Raw genomic sequence first — 25,700 nt, 5'->3', positions numbered from 1 at the left:
GTCCTTGAAGTTGTCACAGACATTCTCTCAGATATGCCAGACAAGCTGTATTTGCTACCTGGGAGTCCAAAACACTGATGGAACTAATATTCGGGTGACACTCAAGTCAAGTGGGCCCAATTTCAGCGAAGTCCAGACGGTCTGTGACAGCCAAATCCTCTGCTTGCACCTTCACGATGGTGGGAGTTAGTAATCCTGGGTATAACCTCCATGCACAAGTACATGGTGGGTGACCACCCAGGTGTGAACCAACGTAAGCAGGGGTCGAGGTGTGACACCCACACCACACGGAGGAATGCAGCCCCTCTATGTTACCAGGCAGTACTAGGTGGTAGATGACTCTCATCAACCAGTGCAATACCACCACTTTGCGTATTGGAGGCTTGAAGTGGTGGAACCCATGTTTAGTCTCTAGAGCTAAGTTCCGGCTTAGATCTAGAGCTAAGTTCCGGCTTAGATCTAGAGCTAAGCTGTGCGAAGTCATTAGTAATTGCAAAAGCCTCAGCATCTCGACCAGCTGGGTCCATGTGACTAGAAAATAGAGGCTAGCTGGAGTTGGGATCATTAAAATCACCAAAGAAAATTATCTCACTGTCAGGAATGGAGAAAGTCAAGTTTCAAAGAGTTCCAAGCGACTAGTGGAGTTGGGAGAACTATAGAGGCAACAAATGAATGACAGAATATGGTAGAGAGATTTTAAGCCAGAAAAGATTTCAAATTACTATGTCTATGAAAGTGAATATCAGAACAGACATAGACACAGTGAACGGATTCATACAGCAAATAATGTACACGTTGGCACTAATGATATTAAGAGTAGGAGACCGGCGGAATTACTTAACAAGTACAGATCACTGTTGAAAAAAAGCCGTGAATTAGGGTTGAATTTGAAAGTGTCTGCAATTCTGCCCAGATACGATAGGAGGGAGTATATGATGAGAGCCCTGTCGATCAATTCGACCCTGGAAAGATTGTGCAAGGCTCAAGGGGTAGAATTTTTTTCAGCCAGGTCTGTACTTGTTAACAGGAGAGACTGCTTCTACAGGGATGGGATACACTTAAATAGAAAGGGTGCAAGAATGTTTGCTGATGCTATCGAGGCAGTGTTAGGCGGGTCGGAAAACTGCTAGATTGGGGGGATACAAGGACTAATAGATTAACAGTAGCCATTGGCAGAGGTGAAAATGATTCTTGCACCGCTTCTATTGGTATGAGCCGCAGCCTGGAAAATAAGATGCAGGATATTTCAGAGACTGCTGGGGATCATTGGAGTACAAATAAACACATGGGTTGTGTTAGGGTAGCTAAGAAAAGGAACAGGTGCATGTATACTTGCGTGTACACCAATGCTAGGAGTTTAGTAAATAAATTTGATGAATTTGAGGTATTGCTCAAAACATCAAAGGCAGATATTGTGGGGATTTCAGAGACGTGGTGTCACACAGATATAAGGAATGCAGAACTGGAATTTGGGAAGTACAATGTCTACAGAAAGGATAGGAAGGGAGGAGGGGTTATGCTATTAGTTAAGAAATACATAAAATCCAAGGAAGTGAAACCAGTCGACATTGCTGGACAGTGCAGTGTCGAGTCAGTTTGGTGTGACATAAGCATTGGGAGATCAAAATTGAGAGTAGAAATGTGCTATAGGCCTAATTACTCTGATGAGTATAATAAGAAATTGTACAGGGAAATAGAGTGGGCCAGAAAATCAGAGAGTCTTATAATGGGGGATTTTAATTTCCCAGATATTGACTGGAATTTGGGGGCTGGTCACTCACACACTGGCAAGGCTTTTGTGGATTTATTGGATGATTGTTTTCTACATCAGAATGTTCAGGAGGCAACTAGAGGGAGTAATACTCTTGATTTGATTATCAGTAGTGATTCTTCATGCATTAAGAATCTGCAGGTAAATGAACCACTAGGTGGCAGTGATCACAGTGTGCTGAAGTGGGATTTACTCAAAGAAGTAACTACCATTAGGGGTAAAGGGAAAGGTTACTGCTTTCGTAAAGGCGACTACGATGGACTGAGACAGTATTTAAATTCTATACAGTGGGACCAACTGATGATGTTACCAACAGCAAATTCAAAATGGGAAGCATTCAAAGAACTTATCTTGGAAGTTACTAGGCTTTACATACCAACTAAGAAATATTGTTCAAGATTTAGGCCTAAGTGGATGTCAGATGAACTAATGAGACATATGGCAGAGAAGAAAAATGCATGGGATACATACAAATTAACACGTGACACAGAAGCCTACGATAGATACAAGTTGATCTGTAACCAAGTTACAAAGGAGGTTAGGCAGGCGAAGGCAGATTACGAGAAATCTTTGGCAAGGGATGCAAAGAAAAACAGCAAATAGTTCTTTACTTATGTAAACTCTAGAAGGAAGGGGATGAATCAGATTGGTCCACTTGATATCGATGGGTCAACTGTTGATCATCCTGTTCAGGTAGCTAACGAACTGAATGAATATTTTGCATCGACATTCACACATGAGGAGTTCTTCAGCGAGGGGAATGCCAGAGGTGTATTCAACTCTGGCAGTAAGCTAGAGAACCTTGTAATAACTGAGAGTAAAGTGGAGGAGAAATTGTTGAAGATAAATACACAAAGGCACCTGGGGTGGATGGGATCTATCCAGTTATATTAAAGGAGGCAGCAAAGGAAGTAAGCAAACCCTTAGCCATAATTATGAGAGCTTCCTTGCACTCAGGGGAAGTACCCATAGACTGGAGGTGTGCAAATGTGACCCCAATTCACAAAGGAGGATCAAAGGGCGACACAAGTAATTACAGACCTGTTAGTTTAAATTCTGTTCCTGGAAAATTAATGGAGGCACTGGTTAAAGAAGCACTGCAGGATCATCTAGACAAGACTTCAATTATAGCTCAGACACAGCATGGTTTTGTTAAGGGGATGTCTTGCCTGACCAATTTGATTGGAAACTATGATGCAGTCACAAAAGAACTGGATGCAGGGAATAACTTTGATATTATATACTTGGATCTTAGAAAGGCTTTTGATACTGTTGCACATGGAAGACTGCTGCACAAATTGGAGTAGTGTGGCGTTAGAGACAAATTGCTGCTATGGATAAAGGGGTTGTTGAGGGGGAGAAGACAGAGAGTGGTAATCAATGGACACTGCTCATCGTGGACTAATGTTACTAGTGGAGTCCCTCAGGGTTCAGTATTGGGTCCATTATTGTTTTCTGTATTAATAATGATATTGATGATGGTATATCCAGCTTAATGTCCAAGTTTGCAGACGATACGAAGGTTGGCAGGATTGTCAAGGACACTACTAACACTATGCTACTGCAACAGGATCTGGAAAGGTTGAGCAGATGGGCTGAGAGGTGGCAAATTAAGTTTAAAATTGACAAATGTAAAATACTACATATGGGAAACAGCAACCCCAGAGCAACATAGCAACTCTGTGGTACTACACTGACAGTGGTAGAGAATGAAAGGGAACTGGGGGTGGTTGTGCAGGCAGATATGAAGTTTTCTGAGCAGTGCAGACGGGTGCAAGAGTAGCTCATGGTGTATTGTCGATGATATATAGGAATTTTTCTAGCAGGGATAAGGAGGTGATTATTCCCTTGTATAAGGCAATGGTCAGGCCACACCTAGAGTACTGTATACAGGTCTGGAGGCCTCATTTCAAGAAGGATGTAGAGATGCTGGAACGAGTACAGAGAAAGGCAACAAGTTCAGTGAATGGAACAAAGGGGTGCTCTTACGAAGAAAGGCTTAAGTTTTGCAAATTACAGTGTCTGGGGACTAGGCACCAGCGAGGTGATCTGATAGAGGTGTATAAAGCCTTGAATGGTTTGAGCATGCTCAATGCTGATGGGATTCTTCCTCTTGCTCAGAATAATCAGCTGAGAGGGCATAAATTCAAATTGAGAAAAGACAGATGTAGGATAGACGTGAGGAAATTTGCCTTTAGCCAGCAGGTGGTTGGTTGGTGGAATAGACTTCCATCCCTTGTCGTGGAAGTTGATAGCCTAAATAAGTTTAAGGCTCAGCTGGACAGGTATTTCGAACGAACAGAGGGGTGAAGTGGAAGTGGTTATTTTTTATTTATTGATTTATTATTATTATTTTATTTATTTTTTTTTTTTTTTTGGCTGATGCTGCATAAGCTTGCTTTCTTGCATCAAATGCCTCTACTAATGCTAATTAGGACAACTGAGATGAGCAGAAGTTAAATTAACCGATTACTGGGATACTGTCAGGTAAAAGTAAGTGGAAATGTCATTGAGATTAGAACGGAGACCACATATATTTGTGAAATAAACGAGGAAGTGTTTGGGAGGTTTAGATCTTTTTGCAGATAAGTTTTTTCTATTAATTTAACAATCCATGATGTATTCATGGATTGTTAGAAAGTAAGTAGTAAGAAAAGGTGGGGAGGACATGTTATATGAAGTAATAAAATTTTTGGATATGGCGTACACATGCAAGAATATACCTAGATCCTTGCCATAACATGGCCTTGACAATGCCCCTGCATACACACTACTCAGACTCCCTCCAGTCACTATCTGGCAGAGTAGAGGAGCGAGATTATACACTAGCTGATCTGGAAGCCTCCTAGAGAGTTACCAATATGTTTGGTCCGATGGACTATTTAGTAGCTAGACTGCGAACACCGTTTTAGAGCTGTACTCTCAAAATGTAAGGAAAATTGGATCTTGCCATGATGTCAATCATAACCCCAAAAACCATCAATCATACTGCATGATGGAAGAGATAGGAGGGTTGCCAGAGCTCGCTCTGGATACTAAACATGAATTACGCCACTTCAAGCCTCCAATAAGCAAAGTGGTGGTATTGCACTGGTTGATGAGAGTCATGTAGGTGGTAGATGACTTTCATCAACTGGTGAAATACCACCACTTTGCTTATTGGAGGCTTGAAGTGGTGAAACTCATGTTTAGTCTCTAGAGCAAAGTTTCCGGCATCCCCCTCCCCCCATACTTCTCCTTCAACCCAGGCATGGCAGTAATTACTATAGGTTTTGATACCTTTCTTGTTTGGGGTTTTTCATAAAAAAAAAAAAAATCTACCACTTAGTATTGCCTGGTAACAAAGAAGGGCGGCATTCCTGTGTGGTGCGCTTGCTACACTTTGACCCCTACTCACGTTTGTTCCCACCTGCCTGGTCACTTTAAATGCTAGGTGCCGTATTTCAGAACTTGCATAAGGGGGTTATACCCAGGTTTACTAAGAGTCCCACCATCATGAAGGCGCAACAGAAGATTTGGCTGTCACAGACTGAGACGAATGCCGAAATTAGGTGCACTTGACTTAAGTGTTACCCGAATATCAGTTCCATGAGCATTTTAAACTCCCAGGTACCAAGCCCAGGTTGCTATATGTGAGAGAATGTATGTGACAGCCTCCATGACCAAGATGATGCTTTTACATTATCCAATACACGTTAGTAAATTTGTAAAATAATAAGAGAAGTTAACCTCAATATAGTACAGGGAACACTTCCATATGATACTCTCCAGAAATAAAAACGAAAAAAATCGAAAAACTCGATTACTCGAATACAGCACCAGCATTTGAAGTGACCAGGCAGGTGGGAACAAATGTGAGAATTTCTGGAGAGTATCATACGGAAGTGTTCTATGTACTATATTGAGGTTAACTTCTCTTATTATTTTACAAATATTGAGATCAACGTAGAACGTATTGGGCATCACAGCTCTGGTTCATACTATCTAATGTTAGTAAATTAAGTGATCGGCAAAAACAATGAAAGTGCCTCCTCATTGCAGTAAGTAGAACTTGTTTTGCTCAACACTACACAAGAAACATGGCTTTCACTACTACTTACAATAATGTTTTACAACACACTCTTACAACAGCATTTGACAATCAATCAATTTACTTAATTTTATTTAAGCATTTTATTTTATTTATTTTCTTCATTTTATTTAGAGTAGTGCAATACCAAAGCAACACATGGTGAAGGTGCCTCATATAAGATCAGTGCATTAAGTTGCAAATTTAGCTTGTTAATATTATGAAGGCACCTTCATCAAGTTGCTAAGGCAACTCATGGTGAAAGTCCCTCCATAATATTAGCTCAACTCATTAAGTGGCAAACTCAATTTGCTCAGTACTATGTAAGAAAAACTGCTTCAACCAACGTTTACGTAGCATTTCGAAAATTGAAAGATTTCATGGCAGGGAATTACGACTCAGACTGAACCATAACTCACTGTTTTGTTTTTTTAAACAGAAAACATGATTTTCTGTTCAGAATTTATAGAACCTTTGCTAGTGGAGAGAACATCACTACCCCTACTACATCAGTACTAAAAAACAAAAGTTAGACCAGATTTGGAATATTGTATCCAGGTAAAGAGAATGTACTTAAAAAAAAAAAAAAACCACTCCTGGAAGGGGTTCAGACAGGATGATAAGATTACTTACAAATGGATATCAATATATATATATTAAGGACAGCTTAGAAAGTCAGGACTCGTGCTTTTTTAGCAGCATGAATCAAGAACTGGAAATTAGTGAGAAAAACACTTCAACCTGCTTAGAGCATAATCTGTCTTTAATTTCTTAAAGTGTTATAGATTATTGTCAGACGTTTTGTGGAACTTCCTGTACAACTTCTTCAGTGACTGTAAAACAGCAAAACAGTTTTACGCAGAGTTTAATTTAATTACACATTTAATCTTACTTTTAATATTTAGGATTCTTTACTATTTTCTGAGCATGGACTAATAGTTTAATAGTTAACCATTAAAGTAATTCCACATTAATTTTAATATAATATGGCAGTGCTAATAGTTAAATTACACAACTGTACTTTGGATAATAATGTAATAAATTAATACAAAGTAATAAAATCAAAATAACAAAAATAAATAAATAACAAACAGCAATGGATAACCATGCAATGATTAAAGGAGTATTGCAGAATCATCTTAATAGGAATGGAATTATAAGGAAATCACATGGGAATGATAAAAAGGGGTAGAGATGGATTCTGTTCTGACCAATCTGATTAATTACTATGACACTACCAAGGAAGTTGATGAAAATAAATGCAACATCATATATTTAAATTTCAGTAAAGCTTTTGTCACTGTTCCACACAAAAGACTACGGTGAAATTTGGAGCAATGTGGTATTAGGGGCAAATTACTGCTACGAATAAAGGGATGGTTCAGTGGCAGAAGACAGAGGGTAGTTATAAATGGTCAGCGCTCTTCTTGGACTAATGTTATTAGTGGAGTCCCTTAAGGCTCTGCATAAGGCTCCATACTGTCTACAGTATTTATTAACAATACTAACGAAGGCATATCAAGTTTACTGTCTAAGTTTACAGATGATACAAAGTTTGCCAGGATGTTTACTGGTAGTATGCCTTGATTCCTGTTTAATGACAGGAATCAAGACGAACTACTGCAGCAAGACCTAGATAGATTAAAAGATAGCTGAGAAGTGGCAATTGAGGCTTAACATTGGCAAATGCAAGGTACTTCCTAGAATAACATACCAATTAGGTGGTACTACCACTTAAGGAGACAAGAGTGAAAGTTACCTAGGAGTAATTCTACAGTCCGACATAAAGTTCTCTGAGCAGTAAAGCTAGAACACCTGATTGGGTTCTGTCAATGATATACAAGAACTTCTCAGCAGGCTTATCTATCCCTTTATGCAAGGCAATGGTTAGGTCACATGTGAGTACTGCATACAGGTGTGGAAGCCTCATTTTAAAAAATGATGTGGATCTCTTGGAATGGGCACAGAGAAGAGTAACCAGATATACAAGAACTTTTCAGCAGGCTTATCCCATTATGCAAGGCAATGGTTAGGTCACATGTGAGTACTGCATACAGGTGTGGAAGCCTCATTTTAAAAAATGATGTGGATCTCTTGGAATGGGCACAGAGAAGAGTAACCAGACTGGTCAAGAACACAAAGGGGGTACCCTTACCATAAAAGACTTCAGTTATGCAAACTGCAGCACTTGGAAACTAGACACTTGCAAGGAGACCTAGTTGAAGTATTAAGGCTTTAAATGGATTGAGGAAAATTAATGATGGTATTCTAAATCTTTCTCAGACAATACACATACAAGGGACATGAACTCAAACTGAAAAACAATGGATAGTGAGCATGAGAAGGGTCAGAAAGATGATCTCCATCATAACTCTGGAGAGTGAGAAGCTATCTTCAAGTCTTGAAAGTAGTAGTAAAAAATTCAATGTCATATGCCTCTATATTTCCACATTCCTGAATGATTATACTCATGAAATAAAGTACACAGTAGCAAGGGTTTTATGGATTTATTGGCTTGTGTTACAAAGGCAATGAGAAAGCAATGAGAAAGCAATATTTTTGATATGATTATCAGCAGAGACTCTTTGCATTAAGAATCTGCAGATAAAAGAACCACTAAGGTACACTGTATCGATGTAGTATTTACGAATTAGTATTTATTTACAGAGAGACCAACTCATGATATTATAAAAATGAATTCTAAGTGGGAAGTATTCAAGGTAATAATCATAGAAGCTACCAAAGGTTTAGACCTAAATGAATTACTGATGAACTGATGAGAATTGTGGCAGAGAAGAAAAATACACGAGATGCTTGATCTAGATTTGAATTTTATTGGCACAAAAGTGACTAAGGCTACAGTGCGCCACATGAGATGTATGAGATCAGGTGATACAGAATCCTACAGCACAGCAGACACTAGCTTTTCTTCAATCATGTCCCAAAGGAGGTTAGGCATGCTAAGGCAGATTATAAGTAAGACTGGCAAACAATGCAAAGAAAGGCAAAGATTTATTTACATGCCAGAAGGAATGGAATGAATCACATTGGTTGAGTTGATATGAATGATTTAACTATTGATGTTTCTGTTCAGGTTGCTGACAAACAGAATAGGTATCGTGTACCTACATTCACACGAGGAATTTTTCAGAGATAGGGAAGCCAGAAGTATGTCAAATTCTAACGGGTAGCCAAATGATTGATAAATCATTTAGCTAACTGCCAAAAATCATTTAGTTAAAGGTAATTTCAGAGGAAAATGTAAGAAAAATTGTTGAAGGTAAATATAAAGAAACCACCTTGAGCTAATGAGATCTATCCAGTTATACTAAGATGAGGAGTAAAGAGCTAAGCAAACCCTTGGCATCATTATGAGAACATCCTTGTAGCTAAGGAAGTTCCCTATTCATTGGACATGTGCAAATGTAACTCCAATTCACAAAGGGGTTCAAATAGTGATACAAGTAATTACAAACCTGTGGCCTGACTTCTGTTCTAAGGAAAATATGGAGTGGAGGCACTAAATAAAGAAATAATGTAGGACCATCTGACTGACATTTCAAAGGCTTTTGCTCATGTTTGGCATAAAGGTCTTCTAAATAAGCTTCCATCTTATGGATTGCCAACTGTTTTTTTGTAATTGGGTATCCAGTTTTTCTCTCTGGCCACTCGGTGCAGATAATGGTAGATGGCTCTGTCTCCTAACTTCTCCACTAATGCTGGTGTAATTTGGTTGCAGTTATCAGGTGTCTTCTTTGTCTCTCTGTCTTCTCTACTAATGCTGGTGTATTTTGGTTGCTGTTATCAGGTGATTATCTCATTGTATAAGACAACTGTAAGCCCACACAATACATATTACACACATCTAGAAGCCTCATAAAAGTCAGGGACATTGTTACCAAGACAAGGACACTGTTAACAAGAAAGACTTCAGTTTTTCAAACTGCAGCACCTAAAAACTAGGTGCAGGCAAGTAAACCTGACTGAAGTGTTTAAGGCTTTAAATGCATTGAATAAATTAAATGCTGATAGCATTCCTTGCTCTCTTGGGTAACATACATAGAGGATTATAATTTTAAAATGAAAGAGATGGTTGCAGGATAGATGTGTGAAAGTTTTCTGCCAGCCGGAAAATAACTGATTGTTTGATTGCACTTCCTAGTATCGTGGAAGTGGGTAATTTGAACAAATTTAAATAAGGATTAACAAATTATTTAATCCTTCCTTAAATTTGGGATGGTATACAGATGTGGGGTTTTTTTTTTTTTTGGCTGATGCCTCTTAATGCTGTTACCTTGGATCATTTGGCACTATTAATATTAATGTTACTCATTGATTTCATTTCTCTATATTTTTCCATATTTAATATTATTAAACTGGCAGTACATTAATGGTGCTCAACTTAACTGTATGCATAGCAATAGTTTTAACTATTCAGTAACAAATTGATGAAGCTGTTAATCAATTTGCTATAATTAATGTAAATAATAACAGTCATTCCTTCAGAAAAATTATATCCTCACATAAATATTATTCACTCTTATTTTACCTTGAAAATGGAATATTTTGCCATCTACAGTAATCGTAAATGTACTATCATCTTCATCATCAATACCAATAACTGCACCCTATAATAAAAACAAAACAAAACAAAAAGTCTTTTTCTTCAATATTTACAGTTATACTGGGTATTAAAAAAAAAAAACTCATTCATAAACTGCAGTTACTATTTTTTTCACATAACAGTGACTCTAAAATTAAGACAACAAAATCTCCAGCCTACTTTCTAGGTACAAGGAAAACGTAACTTTGATTATCATGGAAATAGTTAAGTGTATCAATAGAATCACAAAAATCCAAATACTGAGATCTGAAAGATAATCTCAAAAACAAAAAAACAGAATCTTATAATTTTCTTCATATAAGTACAGGTGACCCCCGCTTAACGCTGATAATTCGTTCCGTAAAACCAGAGAGCTAAGTGAATCCACGTTAAGCGAGAGCCACATTCCCATAAGGTAACATATGTATTTGTGAGTTGCGGTCAGTGCCATAGGATATTTCCTAATCAATAATAAACGGTAGTGAAAAGATGCACAAATATCGGTCAAAATATTTAATATTCAAATATTTGAACATATAAAATATTCTGCATTACATACGTATATAATTATGTGGTAGCTACTTACGTATCAATATTAAACTTAAAATTCCAAATAAAATCATGAATTTAATTGATCTAAATTGATTTAATTTAATTAATGAATTAAATGATTAACATGAAAAATGTGTCGATTTTGGGTTGAACTTTGGCCCTCTTCCAAATAAACTAAAAGGAGTATTAATTTTAAATCTGCCGCAGCGTTACCACCCTACAATAAAGTCAACCGATCCTTCGCTGCTTTGAAACCTGACATGTTTTTTTTCTTCTTTCAATATGAAACTTCTTTTAGGCATTTGTTTCCACAAAAGTCCTGTTTCATCTATGTTAAAAACTTGTTGAGAAGTATAACACATAATACCCCTCTTCAATAATTTTAACAAGTTCTTTTTTGAAAGTTTTGGCTCCTTCTGCACTTGCGGTTTCTCCCTGGATTTTAAATCTATTCAACCAGCCCTTACTAGTTTTAAATGGTTACACATTTTTTTTTTTTTTAGGTGAGTTTTCTTCAGATCATCATATTGGCTAATCTCTCTCTCTCTCTCTCTCTCTCTCTCTCTCTCTCTCTCTCTCTCTCTTTTTTTTTTTTTAAATAATATTTAACTTAACTGAATTCTGCATTGGATATTATCTTCAATAAAATTAGTTAAAGTCTTTCCATTTCAATCCTAATAGCCGGCCTAGCCCTAGTTGCTTGCAGTGGAACAGCTATATTTCCCGCTGCTAAAATTAATTCTTTATTTTTTTTTATAATTGTTCTTACAGTTAAACTTGCAAGTCCTAAATTATTAGCATTTAGCATTAGCAGAGGCATTTGATGCAAGAAAGCAAGCTTATGTAGCATCAGCCAAAAAAAATAAAATAAAATAAATAAACAAAAAATAACCACTTCCACTTCACCCCTCTGTTCGTTCGAAATACCTGTCCAGCTGAGCCTTAAACTTATTTAGGCTATCAACTTCCACGACAAGGGATGGAAGTCTGTTCCACCAACCAACCACCCGCTGGCTAAAGGCAAATTTCTGCACGTCTATCCTACATCTGTCTTTCCTCAATTTGAATTTATGTCCTCTCAGCTGATTATTCTGAGCAAGAGGAAGAATCCCATCAGCATTGAGCATGCTCAAACCATTCAAGGCTTTATACACCTCTATCAGATCACCTCGCTGGTGCCTAGTCTCCAGATACTGTAATTTGCAAAACTTAAGCCTTTCTTCGTAAGAGCACCCCTTTGTTCCATTCACTAATCTTGTTGCCCTTCTCTGTACTCGTTCCAGCATCTCTACATCCTTCTTGAAATGAGGCCTCCAGGCCTGTATACAGTACTCTAGGTGTGGCCTGACCATTGCCTTATACAAGGGAATAATCACCTCCTTATCCCTGCTAGAAAAATTCCTATATATCATTGACAATACACCATGAGCTACTCTTGCAGCCCGTCTGCACTCCTCAGAGAACTTCATATCTGCCTGCACAACCACCCCCAGGTCCCTTTCATTCTCTACCACTGTCAGTGTAGTACCACAGAGTTGATACGTTGCTCTGGGGTTGCTGTTTCCCATGTGTAGTACTTTACATTTGTCAATGTTAAACTTCATTTGCCACCTCTCAGCCCATCTGCTCAACCTTTCCAGATCCTGTTGCAGCAGCATAGTGTCAGTAGTGTCCTTGACAACCCTGACAACCTTCGTATCGTCTGCAAACTTGGACATTAAGCTTGATATACCATCATCATTTATAAATACAGAAAACAATAATTATGGCACACATCCGCTTGTCTTTGACCAGAATCGATTCGCTTCAAAATGTCTAATTTAATTTTCAAATTCAGTCTTTTTCTTACATTTATAGTCTTCGTACTGCACTCAGACGTTGTTGCTTTCTCATTCTTGTCGGCCATTATTAACTCTTCAAAAATGTAACTGCGTTTGGTTGCATTAATTATGATACAATGTTCAAGTAAACTGTCCATTTCGCATGATGTCTAATACGGTACTGAGTGATGACTAGACTTCGGATAAATGCATATAACACAAATATTACAAGCAATATACTTGATCGTTTTTTAAAATGTTGATCTCGGAACTACGTAACAAGTTACTGTACTGCAATTAAATTAGCGTGCAAGAAAATTTCACTGAGCATGGGAAAATTTCTCAAGTCGGCGTGGGAAACATTTTAATTCTGTTTTGCTATTCATTTTCAAGCTATTGACTCCATCAAATGAAACAATTTTGTTAAATATGCAATCTGTAAAAGAGCATTATAGTGATCTGTAACAGCGTTATAGTCAGATTATGGGTTATAATATAAGAACAGCATTATAGCGAATCAGCATAAAGCGAACTGCGTTATAACGGGGGCCTACTGTATTATAAACCTTGCTTGGCTAGCTGCCAGAATCACAACAGGACAAGATGGAAACTTTTTGAAAAATGATATCACTGAATTTAATGAAAATTTAAAATAGTAGCTCCTTGTTTCACTTAGGCACTGGATTATTTACACCATGAAATATTATACACACACTCCTCCCTCAGTAATATTTCAATTTCTAAATACATGGATTGAGATTTTTCTTTGCAGCCATGAAAAGAAACCCAATATAGATCTCAGATCAATTACGATGGAGTCTAACAAAGAAGAAATGTCAAAGAAATTTTCCCCGATATCAAAATGAAAGGTCGTGTAAAATTCAAGCACATTAGCAGAATCACGAAAATATTAGCTGCTTTTCATGTGTACAAAATGTGTCAGACCATTCTTATTAACAGGATACATAATAGTAAGAATTAAATTGCCAGTTAAATCAGTTTTGGAACTCCTTCCTTCCCATTCTCCAAAGGTGACATAGTCACCTTTGGAGAATGGAAAGGGAAATGGTCACTGTATCATCCCAAATATAAACATCATTTATGTTTTTATATTTTAAGTTATGCAGAATTTATTCAGAAGTGTTTGCATTGTTTGCACCAGACAAGAAAATATCAAATTCAGCTCTACACTAAAATTCCAACTTTTATTTATGAAACGGATATCCAAAAGGGCAAAATCCTATCCTTTTTTTTTTTTTTTTTTTTTTAAAGCCAATTATGTGATGCTGCTGTGCTTTTTATCAGAAGCTAAACTGACAATCATTTTTTCATGAAAGTAAAATGGCTGCTATGTATATTTGATGAATGTAATTTTTTATTTACTAAAGGAGTAATTATAATCAGTAAACATGTAAATTACCAAATTTTATCTGCTATGTAGCTTATTCTCCTGTCCATCTGCGGCCTTTCCTTGACAACTTCCAGTAGCATATTGCTGGAGAATATAGCAAAGGTTTTTGTCACTGTAAATGGTTCACCTTCATGAGTATTATGTCTGTATTTCACAGCAATTTTTGTAACCTACTGCACTCATTGGTAATGGCAAAGTGATGCATCCAATTTTTACCATCAGCATAATAGGAATCTATCAACTTGTGTTCCTCTATGCAGCATATATCCTTGGTTCATTATTAAAAAATTTCCAAACCAGTACATGACTTTTTTAATTAGTTTCAATTAGACTTATCTTAAATACAAAAAGTCAGCGGCACTTTCCAATGACTGATACCATTGTCACAGCAACAAATTTTGTTCAACAACCCAAGAAGAAACTGAGCTATTAAAAAAAAATAATTACAAAATTAAAGGAGAGTGAAAAGCAAGCAAGCAAACAAAAATAACAGAATTTATTGGATAATCCATGTGTATTTTTATTCCTAGATAAATGCTTAAAAATTATTTTCATTACCAGAAAATGTGAGACAATTTTAAGACAAATAACATCCTATTAAATAGTGTAACCTTGATATACCACATCTCATTATACCATAGTTTCAAATATAATGCCAGTGATCATGTCCCCAAAAAGGTACATAAAAATTATTGCAGTTTATGGCAAACACACAAATTTCACAATTGACACAGACAAAATAAACTCCATACAGGGAGAATCAGCTAATGCAGCAGTTTCTAAATGCAGACCACTGAGCTGCTATATTCCTCATAATTAGACAATTAAATTATTATAAATAAGAAAACTTATCCCAGAGAAATTACTGTAGATGTTCAGTTTGCAGTGGTTTTCAACCGGGGTGCTGCGGCAAACTAGGGTGCTGCAAAAACATTCCAGGGGTGCCATGTAATTTGGATTTAAGTTACTTAAACTTTTTTTTTTTTAATTTACATATTTGTTTCTATAAAAAGGTGTATGGTATCAATTGTAAAATAGTATATTTTTAATTTTGTAGTGATCTATAATTGATGTTTATTTAGTACCTCTATATAAAAAATAAAATTATTATATAAGAATATATAATTTGTATTATGAATTGTAATTTGGTTTATAATTATATTATTATAATAACTATCATATAACATTATTTTTTTTAATATTATATTTATATACACAGAGAGAGAATCAGATTATTAAAAGGTCGGAATCCACTGTTTTAGGTATTTCTTTTGGTCCAGGATGCCGTGAAAAAATTACTAAACACTAAGGGCGCCATGAAACGAGAAAGTTTGGGAACTCTGCTATAGTGCCTCAATAAGACATGCAACAAAAAAAAAATACATTACATCACTGACATGGTAAATGCATGCAGGAAACTCACAAAAGTAAACAATTTTCGACAAAATGTGAACAGGAGCCTACAAAAATCAATTTATAAACAACCAGAACCTGATTGGCAAACTGCTCTCCATTAACTGCTGATTGATCTGAATTATTACATTAATCAATCACTTAAACCTATGCTGTTATAATCTGTTATGCCGAAACGCCAATCAGTTATTCAATCATCTGTGACTCCTACGTGTTACTTTATTACAATTAGCATACTCTTATTTGCTATTACAATAGACAACGTTAATTTTTACGTAGCTCACCTGTGAAACGTGTATATTCCGTTAAAATGTGATTTACCTTAAGAGCCTTTCACTGTTTCCATAATCAGATGCTCAAACATTCCCACTCAGTAGTTAGTTATACTGGCTGAGGAGCACTATCAAACTTTATCCAAACAGCATAGAAGATATCTAGATTTTAAAATATGCATTCAGCAAAATGTCTGGTATCAGGGGACTTGCATGATATATTTATTACTTCACTTACAATTAATTATGTATGTGAATCAAAGTTCCTAAATACAATGGCAGGTGGAACAAATACTACCCCCACAAAATATTCATTTTAACAGCAAGATATGGGAGTATTCTAAATGGGAAGCATTCAGGGAAGTAATCAGCAGGAGAGTAGTCAGCTTCATCTCTAACCAAAATGTGGTGCTCGTTATTCTGACTAAATATGTGGAGAAAGCCTAACAATCTCTTCCCCGTGAAAGTAATGTATTATTGAAGAGGATTTCTGCAAGTCCCAAGCCTTGCCTGATTAAAGGTTGTGTCTGCTAATCTGCAGTTTTGGGTGATTGTGGCAATTTGTGGTTCCTTTCTTGTATGTTCATGTTAGGAGTCTTTCTTTTGCACTTTCAACTGATTTCAACTGAAGTTGCTGGCAGTCTACCATGCTGTGCTTTTCCTGATTTTTATCTCTATTTAAGTGCATCTTTTGTGCCCTTTCCATTATTGTAAGCATTTTAATCATTAGCTTGATGCCTTTCTGTCTCGGGTTGTTGCCCACATAGTGTAATTTCTCAGGTAAAGTCCTCTTGCCAAGTTCTTCTGGAATAATTGCATTGTAGTGACCTCAAGGAATGGTTTCAGCTTCCTTATCACTTAGAGAGATATCACATGAACATTCAGAAAGCCACAGATAACAAGCAGCATCTTACACAATGGAGTGTGACCAGTGTAATTTCATGCAGAAGTCTAAACAAGCACTGGAAATTTCACACAGGCATAACATTCAATTCAACATAAGGCAGGTGGAACGTCATATGTAACATTCTGTCCAGATACACTAATACATCTTTGACACAAGATGGAGTCACATACTTTCTCATCTCAGTAGTTGTTTTAGCATATCAGCAACGTAGGCAATATTATGACCATATTTAAACAATATTATATCTGTAAATTGCAGGCATTCTGTGGTCAATTTGCGTTTTGATGGATGAAAAACTAGAGTTTCAGGGAGAAAAACCATGCAACCCTTGCTTAAGACCAACCAACTCAGCCATGTTGTGAAGAAAGCCAATAAAATTTCCTCATGTTATTGACAAAATTGAATGAAGGTCTTTTCCACCTGATGTAGAGAGAAGTTGGTTCTGTAGTTTGAAACTGAACAGTAAAAGGATGCAACTGATTGCAGTGTGTGTACCGACTGCTATAGAGAAGAGAGCATGAATTATAGAAGCCAATTCAGAAGAACAGTGCCAATGGAAGAATCTATAGAAAAGGCATGCAGCAGAAACAGAATGATAATGAGACAGAGAGTGGAGAGACTGTTAGAGATGAGTCATTAATTAAACCTAACAGCCCTCTTTTTGAATGGAATCTAGAAGCCTAAGAAAGGTTTTCAGGGCATCGCCCCAGATATGGGAATAATATTCCATGGTAGGACCGATTTGTACAGAGTGAACAGCTGTTTAGAAGAAAAGTAACACTGAAAGCAGAAGATAAAACCCAGTTTTTTTAATGCAGAGGAAGCAATATTGGTAAGGTACTTATGCCAAGAGAAATCAGGAACAATATTTTAGCATTAAATCAGCTCATACACCAACCATAAGAATAAGTATTTACTGTAACTAAAATATTTACAAATTAAAATAAAATAAATATTTACAAAAACTGCTATTATATTAAATTAAATTATATACATGTGAAAAACATTAAAACTATGATAAAATCCTTGAGATAAAATACACTAAAATAAATCGGATTAAAAGCGATAAAAATCTCTGGAGCTTACGGAAGCATCGGCTTCCTTCCTCAGCAGTAACAAAACTTCCTGCAGCACGTCCACATATAACAGGCTCACGGTACTTATACACGTGGTGCAGTCGGTGCATGGTCTGAACTGGAAGCGGAAATAGCTCGGGAACGTGTTAAGCAAAACCGTACTTAGGATGATAGTTTCAAACAGAGGATGCATACGCATACCTCTGTCCCTATTCATAATATTATGGTCGGATGAACAGATTTGTAGGCTCTCGAGCCATTTACGGTTCCAGAACCCATGCGCTCGATCCACAATAACCGCATCCTCTGGGGAGATTTGATGCTGCTTCTCCCAAAAATGTTCAGCCACTGCAAACTTATTGTAATCAGCGGTTTTTATAGCATTTGCATGCTCCCCCAGACGATCCTTGAGCCGTCGTTTTGTCTCGCCCACATAATATTCCCCACAATCCGGGCATTTTATCCTGTATACTACTCCACTACTCAGGTCCTTTGCTATTGGGTCTTTTACCTGAGACAACACTGTGTGCAACCTCCACCCGGAAAGCTGCACACAGCGTGTTTTATAACCCCGCAAAACTCTAGCAAGATGCTCAGTAACGCCCGGATAGTAAGGAATGTAAGCGGTAGCCACAGGAACAAACAGTTCCTGACGGTTAGACTTTATTCCTCTACTAAACCTGTCTATGATCCTCTGGGGGTATCCGCATTTTCTAAGGTCTGCTGTGACTCGTCTAATTTCACATTCTCTGTCCTCAGAGGTAGTGCAGTGTGACCCTGCTCTATTTAATAGAGCTTTCACTACACTATTCTTATGCTGCCCAGCTTGTGCTGAACTATAATGGGTGTACTGGTCTCTGCACATAGGTTTTTTTAACACAGAAGTTTTGAGCCAAGGGCCTATCCTAGAGACAAGTACATCCAAGAAAGGAAGGGTACCTCCTGTCTCCACCTCTGAGGTAAATTGTATAAATTGGGGGAAGGAGCAGGAATGCAGTAGCATACGCTCTTTGAGTAGACCAGGGTTCAAGCCCTGACTGCTGAATATGGTCGATCTGCCAACCCGCACTGGACCAGCGTGGCAGATTATGGTCCATTTCCCTCAGCATGAATTGTTGAGGAGGCTTCCATCCTGCAGTGGGTTGATAATGGCTGCACTTTTGCTTTTTTACTTTATTAAGCCAATGGAGTGCATCATCCTCTCTCCCCTTCTGGACCACGGTGAAGGTATCATCAACATACCTTTTCCATTTCTTTATGGGAAACTGACATCCACTAAAAACCCTGTCCTCTAACTCCTCCATGGCCAGATTGGCCACGATGACGCTAATAGGAGATCCCATGGCTGTACCGTGAACCTGTTTGTACATAACACCTTGGTACACCATAGTGGTGCTGGCCAGACAAAGTTCCAACACCAGAACAAATATCCTCTACATTTAAAAGTGATCTATTACCCAAAGAGACATCATTACTCAAAGATTTTCTAACACAATATATTCCATATTTAATTGGAATGCATGTGAATAGTGACACCACATCAAAAGAAATCATGCTCTCGTTTTCATTTACAATCAAATCTTTCACAAAATTCTTTACTGTCTTTTATGACATAGTTGGACTGGTCCACTATAGGCGAAATCAATTTAGCCAAATACCCTGACAAAGCATATGTGGGGCTTCCTGTAAATGATACAATAGGTCTGAGTGGGACTTCTGTCTTATGAGTTTTTGGAAGTCCATAAAACCTAGGGAGTTGACATCCAGTAGCATGTAAGAACCAAAAGGTCTCCCTGGAAATCTTCTCTGCCTTTAACCAATCCTGTACCAGTTTATTAACGTGCCGCTCTGGCCAACCAACAGGTTTCTCTGAGTAACTTTATACGTATTATTGTTCTGTAAAAGGTCCATTGCTTTTTTTGTGATAGTCTTCTTTGTTTAGGACAACCGTCAATCTGCCATCGTTGTATAGTTGGCCTCAACTAACAGTTTAATTAAGTGAAAAATTTCCTTAATAGGTAGCTATATACGTTATATACGAATGTAAACGTTGAATACACATTAGATATTATTTGGGATATGTTAAATAAAAACTCGATACCGATTAATTATACGAAGCTACCTATTAAGGAAATTTTAGGTACTGTCCAAGACATTTTACATTCGTTTAATAATATTCATTCTAGACTCAAATTTACATTGGAAAGGGAGGATACGAATATAAAGTCATTAAACTTTCTAAATTTCACGCTTACTCGGGACTCAAATAAAATTCAATTTAGCATCTATCGAAAAGCTACAAACACCGGTATGCTTCTACATTATAATAGCTATCACCCGTTCACCTACAAAAGGTCAATTATCTTTAATCAATTTCTAAATGTCTATAAATATTCAATGATAGAATCTGCTTTGGGCTCAGAAATACAAATATTAACTAGCAGGTTCTTAAACAGGGGTTATCCCCTTGCCACAATAAACTGAATTAGGGTACAGGCTAAGAATGGGATACAAAATACTACACCAACCAACAACAGTAATATCAAAAAATACTTTATTTCTGTCCCATACTTGAACAGTGGCACAAACAGCTTAACAGATTCTTTAAACATACCAAATTTAAAATTGTGGCCAGGCCAATATGGAAATTACACACTATACTGAACAATCACTCCGGTTCTTTCCGCATTCGCAACAAAAATTAATGATCTGGTATACAACATTTCTTGCGGTGACTGCGACTCGTCTTACCAAGGTTCGACACGATTTTCTCTAAATATTCATGTAAATCAACATGAAGCCTCAGTTCGTGCTTCTCGGTCAGCAGCATCAGAATTAGCCTTTCATGCCATTAACGAAAAACATACTTTTTTATTTAACGAGGCCAAAATACTTAATGTTCAACATAATTATACACGACTATTAATTCTGTTAATGTTCGGCGGCCATATTTGATCTCCGATGCGTGGACCTTTACACACATGCGCGAAGACAATCACTATTTAAGTTTCAGGTTCAACCCTAATCGGTAATTTTCATTCCTGTGATCACGACATACGGTCGAAAAGCGTTGTCAGCTTCAGGAAGGAAAATCGTTTTAAATATTTTCATTTGATTCCTTTTAATTTTTAATTGCGTTAAATTGATTTTTCATTGTGTTAAATTGGTTTTTAATTATTTATTTTTTACTCTAATGTAAGTTTTCGATTTTTTTCATTTTAATTTCTGGAGAGTATCATACGGAAGTGTTCTAAGTACTATATTGAGGTAAACTCCTCTTATTATTTTACAAATAGATGAGTCACATAAGCCAGAATACCACCAGTAGATCAATGCTGGTGAAATTCATAGTGGCAATCGATGATCAGATGGAAGGTTTCTAGACAGTTTAAGAGTTGCCGATTAATTGATTTCTCCATTACTTTAGAAAGAGTAGAAGTAATTGCAATGGGACAATAATTGGCTGGGAGGAATTTGTCACCCTTTTTAGGAACTCGCTAGATAGGAATAAATTTCCTAGCAGAATGGAAAACATCTTTGAAATAAGAAAGTGAAAAAAGGTGACAAAGAACAGGAGTGAGTTCAGGAGCATGGGTTTTAAGAACAAGTTGTTGTTGTTATTATTTGGTTTTTAGGAGCATTAGCAACTAAGGCCATATTGCTCCGGGGATATGCGGTGGTCATTCCCTGACCTTTCCGCATCCTCCATATATTTGGTGGCTCACGGGCTCGAACCCCGGTCTAATCAAGAAGTGTGTGCTACGCACTGCTGCTCCTGCCCACGGAGGCGCCTTAAGAACAAGTGAAGAAATACCATCAGTACCTGGAACTTTCTTAGCACCAAGAAATTATTCAAAATTCTTCTCACATTCTTTTGACAGAAGGCTACAAGAGGCTGTTGTTGTTGGAGAATTAGCGACTAAGGCCATATTGCCCCCACAGGAGGTAATGGAGCGTACTGGGAATGGTGGGAGGAGGTTTACCAAGATCATCAATACAAGTTGGAAATAAAATAGGCTGCTAGCAGGTCAAATTTATCTTTTGGCGGAAGTGGCAATAGAACCATCTGGTTTTGAACAAGGTGGAAACAGAGATGGGCAAAAGTGGCAGCCAATAGCTTTGGCAAGAGACCAGCATGCTCAACTATCAATTAAGATAAGAAGCAAGTTTTCTACTCTTAGCCTGTTCGAAATCTAGTTTGGATTGATTAATAACTGCTTTACAATTGTTGCAAGCTTTGGTGTAGGCAGAAAATGAACCTGGAGATTTGGATACAAGCCAGTTACAATATGCAACATTCTTCTCTTGAATACCTAAGCACATTAGAAAACCAAGATTTACATATAGAATGAGATTTTAAGGTGGGGCCTGTAATAAAGGATTTCATCCCTACAAGGATAATTTCACTCACATGATCTGAGAAAATGTTTTGTATCAGAAGATTTGAAAGAGCAATCTGACCAAGGAAAAGAAATCTCACAGATCGTCATATTTTACATTCTTGTAATGCAAAACAACGCAAGGTTAAGAATGTCCACAAGAGAAAGGCTCCATTGGAGAAGAGACCATCACCAAGTTGTGATCTGAAGGGCAATAACCGCTATGGATAAAAGAAAGGCTGAGTGGGGAAAAAGGAAACAGTTGTTATCAATGGGCACTGTTCTTCTTGGTTTTTCAACACAGACTGTGACACAGAATCGGCAAAACAGCTACAGTGTCACACAGCAATTAATCTCCCCCCCCCCATGCTCTCAGAACAACTATGACAAACATGTGCAAATACGGGTGGGTCCCCGGTATCAGAGTCCCGCAGTTATGAGGTTGCAAATAATACATAAAAAAATATGAAAACATAAAAAATATAATAGTATCTATGTGCTTTGTTCTGACTTTTGTTGAAACACCCTAACTACGCATCACTATTTCTGTCCCACTCTTCCTACAAGCATCCTGTTGACTCTACTCCCTCTACCTTCAGTCAGTTTCTCGTTTACTGTTGCTTGTAGTAGACGTGTCTGATATTTTTGATAATTTTTACATTGTCAATTCTTAGTTTTCTTATTTTCATTAAAAATAAAAATTAACATTCAAAACAAAGTACTGATGATAAAATATCACGAAAAAAAAAGACAAAGCAAAAGTTATGGTTTAGATGTTAAATTAGAAGTTATATGTTGTAAAAGAAGTGGAGAACGAGTAATCGATATCATAAAACTGAAAAATAGTGTAACTTCAATAAACTTTACTTAACCTTACATTGTTCAACATATTATAATAAAAAATGTCTAATAAAATAGTTCTCATTTTTCAGTTCCTTCAATCCATTTTTTACTATGTACAAGTACATAATGCACATTATGAAAATTTAGTGCCCATTTTAAGTGGAATTTTCTGGAACCAATTATCCTTGAATAACAAGGACCCCGTGTATTTCATTTCAAACAGCTAAAAATGAAACTTAAGAGCAAATAAATCATTTTACTGTGCAACATGAGATGGGACACAGAAAAAGCTGATCCATGCCACTAATAGAGATGATAATAAAATTTCATATCCTTGTTTCTTAAAAATAAAAAATAAATTTACCTTTTTCTTTTGGTGGCAATAAAAGAAAAAATAATAAAAAAAGGTATTTTTTCTATAGCTAACACAATTTACACAAGTTTTCTGATAATAAAATGATATGCATTCGTTATTTCCACTTAGCCATCTCCTGTGGAATGAGTGAGAGGAGCGGCATCTTGAAATATGAAAATTAACCCATACACATGCCAAAATGAAATTGCGTACAACAAAAATCATTTGTTTAGGTCATCACATATTCATAATAAAAATTTGAAAAAACTAGGGAAATTTTATAAAGATATCACCAATGCCCACATTACATTTGGGTTATATTGGGGAAAATGTATAGGGCAAAATTTTAACCCTGCATACTGAGGTTCTAGTATACTTTATAAAGAAACTTTTCTTATAGAGATTCTTTTATTATATACAGTGGACCCCCACTTTACGATATTAACCCGTTCCAGAGACACCACTGTATCATGAAAATAATGTAACGTGAACCCAAAAACACACCGTTTTTTGGTAATTTGTTCCAAGACCTTAGAAGCTGAAATTTTCGCTATATAACTAAGCTATTTATCTTTCTAAAAGGTGATTTTTATAATGGAAATTGTATATATTGATGAAAACTAATAAACTGATTAAAGCACAACACAAAAACATCATTTCAACTAAAGGATGCAAAAACAAAACATGCAAACAACATGTTTACAAATGCTGCTATTGGCTGAGAGAAAAGGCCACACGGTCTGGTCGGAGACAATCATAAGCCCATCAAATCGTAAAGTGAAATAAGTAGGCGCCAGTTAACATGATCACTGGTTAGTGGAATCAGCAGCTTTAATTTCAAAAAACCAATTCAAATCATTAAAATGCACTATACTTTCATTGTTATATGTTCAGTTATAAGAATCAATTTTGAATGCTTTTGTGATATTTTTCTAAAGAACATTTCTGGAAGTCACTACCATAAAAACAATTTGCAGTTTCTGGTTTATTAGGCTTTTCTGTTAGTGCAATCTACCATAAACAGGTAGTAAACTCGATCTTATTGCATTTGTGATAATACTGATAGCTGGAATACAAAGGGTACTAGGAAAGTTTTGCAATACAGCTTTGTTTATTTAATTTTTTCAAAGTAATTTCCTCTACATTCAATACACCTCTCCATCCTCCGAAACCAATCTTTAAACCAGTTCTGCCAAGTTTCACTAGGGAGTAAAGCACACTCGTTGTCCCAAGCCCGTAGAAGGTCCTCATCACTGGAAAACCGCCTCCCTTTTAGCTTCATTTTCACATGCGGGAACAGTGCAAAGTCACAGGGAGCAAGGTCTGAACTGTAGGGAGGGTGCTCGAGAAGTTTCAGTCCTGTCGTGGTCAAATATTCGGTGCAGGCTTTGGCACGGTGAGCTGGAGCATTTTCGTGATGGAGGTACCAGGTGTCCATTCTTGACTTTGGCCGCAGGTTCTTCATAGATCCAATGACTTTAGGCAGCCATTGTTCAGTATACCACTTAGCTGTGACTGTCTTCTCTGCGTGTCCAAAACGACACGTTCCACAATTCCACTCGATTTGAAAAATACAGCTATCATTTTCTTCTTTACAGATCGTGATTTTCTGACAGTTACGGGTGTGTCGTCATCATCAAAGACCCAAACTTTGTTTTGAGCCTTGGTCGGCAGATCGTAATAGTACAGCCAAGTCTCGTCACCTGTCACGATGTCATGATGTTGTTCACATACCGAGATTGTTCCTTATCCAACTTTTTTAACATCTCCCGGCACCAAGTCACACGTCGTGTCATCTGCTCTTCAGTCAGTTGATGCGGCACCCAGAGAGAACAAAGTTTCTTCACGTGCAAATGATCTTGCAGAATCGAACGAATTGCTGGTGCATTTAGGCCCAAAGTATCCTCTATCTGTTGGTAGGTCACTCACCTGTTTTCGTCAAGCATTTTCCTCACAGCAGTAACGTTTTCCTCTGTAACTGACGTTCGTGGCCTTCCCGGCCTCTCAGAATCCTCCAGAGTGAAATTTCCCCTTTGGAATTCTCTATACCACCTGAATATCGTTGTACGATGTGGACAATCATCATCTAGTGCAAGAGTCATTTCTTCTAAGCACTGGTCTATGGTTAAACCACGCACAAAATTATACCGCAAAACTGTCCTTATCTCATTTCGTGACCACGATGCCATCGCAAGCACTTTACACTCTCACTACTAATGAATAACTGAG

At 37.1% G+C, this 25,700-nt stretch overlaps 1 protein-coding gene across 3 annotated transcripts in view; it reads right to left on the bottom strand.

Moving 5' to 3' along the window:
- Positions 1-25,700, bottom strand: part of LOC150078504 (oxysterol-binding protein-related protein 9) — a 607,385-nt gene that overhangs the window by 542,588 nt on the left and 39,097 nt on the right. For all 3 annotated transcript variants that reach the window (XM_090385178.1, XM_090385176.1, XM_090385177.1), the window contains exon 3: positions 10,390-10,468. In XM_090385178.1, coding sequence (XP_090241304.1) covers positions 10,390-10,468 — 79 coding nt within the window. The remainder of the gene's footprint in view (positions 1-10,389; positions 10,469-25,700) is intronic.

The sequence above is a fragment of the Mastigoproctus giganteus genome, chromosome 11 (assembly GCF_048544385.1).
Source record: "Mastigoproctus giganteus isolate SK-2022 chromosome 11, ASM4854438v1, whole genome shotgun sequence".
In the NCBI taxonomy this organism is placed as follows: Eukaryota; Metazoa; Arthropoda; class Arachnida; order Uropygi; family Thelyphonidae; genus Mastigoproctus; species Mastigoproctus giganteus.
Note: the sequence above shows the minus strand (reverse complement) of the source record. Positions and strands in the feature narration are given on the sequence as shown.